Source organism: Aptenodytes forsteri, unplaced genomic scaffold (assembly GCF_000699145.1).
Source record: "Aptenodytes forsteri isolate BGI_AS27 unplaced genomic scaffold, ASM69914v1 Scaffold25, whole genome shotgun sequence".
Taxonomy (NCBI): domain Eukaryota; kingdom Metazoa; phylum Chordata; class Aves; order Sphenisciformes; family Spheniscidae; genus Aptenodytes; species Aptenodytes forsteri.
Window position 1 is genome coordinate 365,845 of NW_008796180.1, and position 1,535 is coordinate 367,379.

At 50.0% G+C, this 1,535-nt stretch overlaps 1 protein-coding gene across 1 annotated transcript in view; it reads right to left on the reverse strand.

Moving 5' to 3' along the window:
- Window positions 1–477: 477 nt before the first annotated feature.
- HOXB2 (homeobox B2) overlaps window positions 478–1,535 on the reverse strand; it is a 3,141-nt gene continuing 2,083 nt past the window's right edge. The window contains exon 3 of the mRNA XM_019474248.1: window positions 478–1,282. Coding sequence (XP_019329793.1) covers window positions 1,048–1,282 — 235 coding nt within the window. The 3' untranslated portion in view covers window positions 478–1,047. The remainder of the gene's footprint in view (window positions 1,283–1,535) is intronic.

Below are 1,535 nucleotides of genomic sequence, written 5' to 3' on the forward strand. Positions count from 1 at the left end.
GAACTGCGCGGCCCCGCCGCCCCCAGCCCCAGCCGCGGAATGTGCGGGGGCTCCGCGGAACGGCCGCGGGCCCCGGCGCGGCCCCGGCGCCTCTCCGAGCGCTGCCTTTGTGTTGCTTTCCATCCCCTCACCCGGCGACTTCCTTACAGGAGGGATTTTCAGCTACAAAAGTATAACGGCAGTTGTTAAAATTAGAAACAAATGTCCCGCTTCGATTTAGTAAAAAATAAAATAAATAAAAACCAAGCTCAAGGAAAATGCAGACAGAACTGAACGTAGCAAATATTTCTGACTCCCGAAGCCTCCAGAAATGTTAGTTGGGAGCAATTCCTTTTGTCTCCTCTCTCAATGCACACAAGGAGATTATTAGGACATCATTACTGCAAAGCGGGGAAGAGGAAGGCGAATGATTCAGGCAAAAAAACTGCGCATTTTCGAATGAAATATGTAGCAACGCACGTTTCTTGGTTTTAAAGACATTTATTTACTCTATGAAAATAATGTACAATAAATAATTTGCCATTTACTATTAAAGGATTTGAATAAATAGTCTACATCTAAAACTTAAAAAGAGGAAAGAAAATTCCTCTGTTTTTTTTTTTTTAATTTTATTTTATTAAGAAATCTAAAAGTCTCGTTCTGATTCCTGAGAAAGTCGCTTGAAGGATTTACAAATGTTTTCTCTTGGGGGCTGACGTCTCTGATGTGCATGAGAACTAGCGAGTGCTTTCTTTAAAATAAATAAGAAAAAAAATAAAACTATAATTAAATACCTGCATTTAGCAAAACTCGGGCTGTTCTGTCATGTGAGCCTTCTAGAATAAATATTGGGAGGGTGATGCGGGTCCCACAGTGTCAGGAGCTTTAAAAGAAAGTGCTTGGGGGGCGGGATGGGGTGATTGAATGAGAAATGGCTTGGGTTTATTTTGGGGAGCGGCCCCCCACCCCCTTACAGAAGACGGGGGGGAGCTGGCAGTGGTGGCTCGGGATGAGGCCGGTGCGCCTGGAAGGGGCAGAAACGGCGAGGCGGGCGGGGAGCGGGGCTCGCTATTGGAAATTTAAATGTTGCAAATCTATAGTACAAAGTGCGCTCGTAAAAAAGTCCAGGTCTTCCTCGGAGAAGTGGACGGGGCTCTCCAGGGAGCCTTGGAGACTGGGGGAAAGCCCCTCCGAGAGCTGCAGGCAGGACTCTGCCGAGAAGATGCTCAGCTCTGGCAACAAAGGCGAGTCCTGGCTCTCGGGGTAGGCAGGGGGGCAGTGGCTCGGGATGAGGCCGGTGCGCCTGGAAGGGGCAGAAACGGCGAGGCGGGCGGGGAGCGGGGCTCGCTATTGGAAATTTAAATGTTGCAAATCTATAGTACAAAGTGCGCTCGTAAAAAAGTCCAGGTCTTCCTCGGAGAAGTGGACGGGGCTCTCCAGGGAGCCTTGGAGACTGGGGGAAAGCCCCTCCGAGAGCTGCACAGGCAGGGCGGCCGAGAAGATGCTCAGCTCTGGCAACAAAGGCGAGTCCTGGCTCTCGGGGTAGGCAGGGGCCG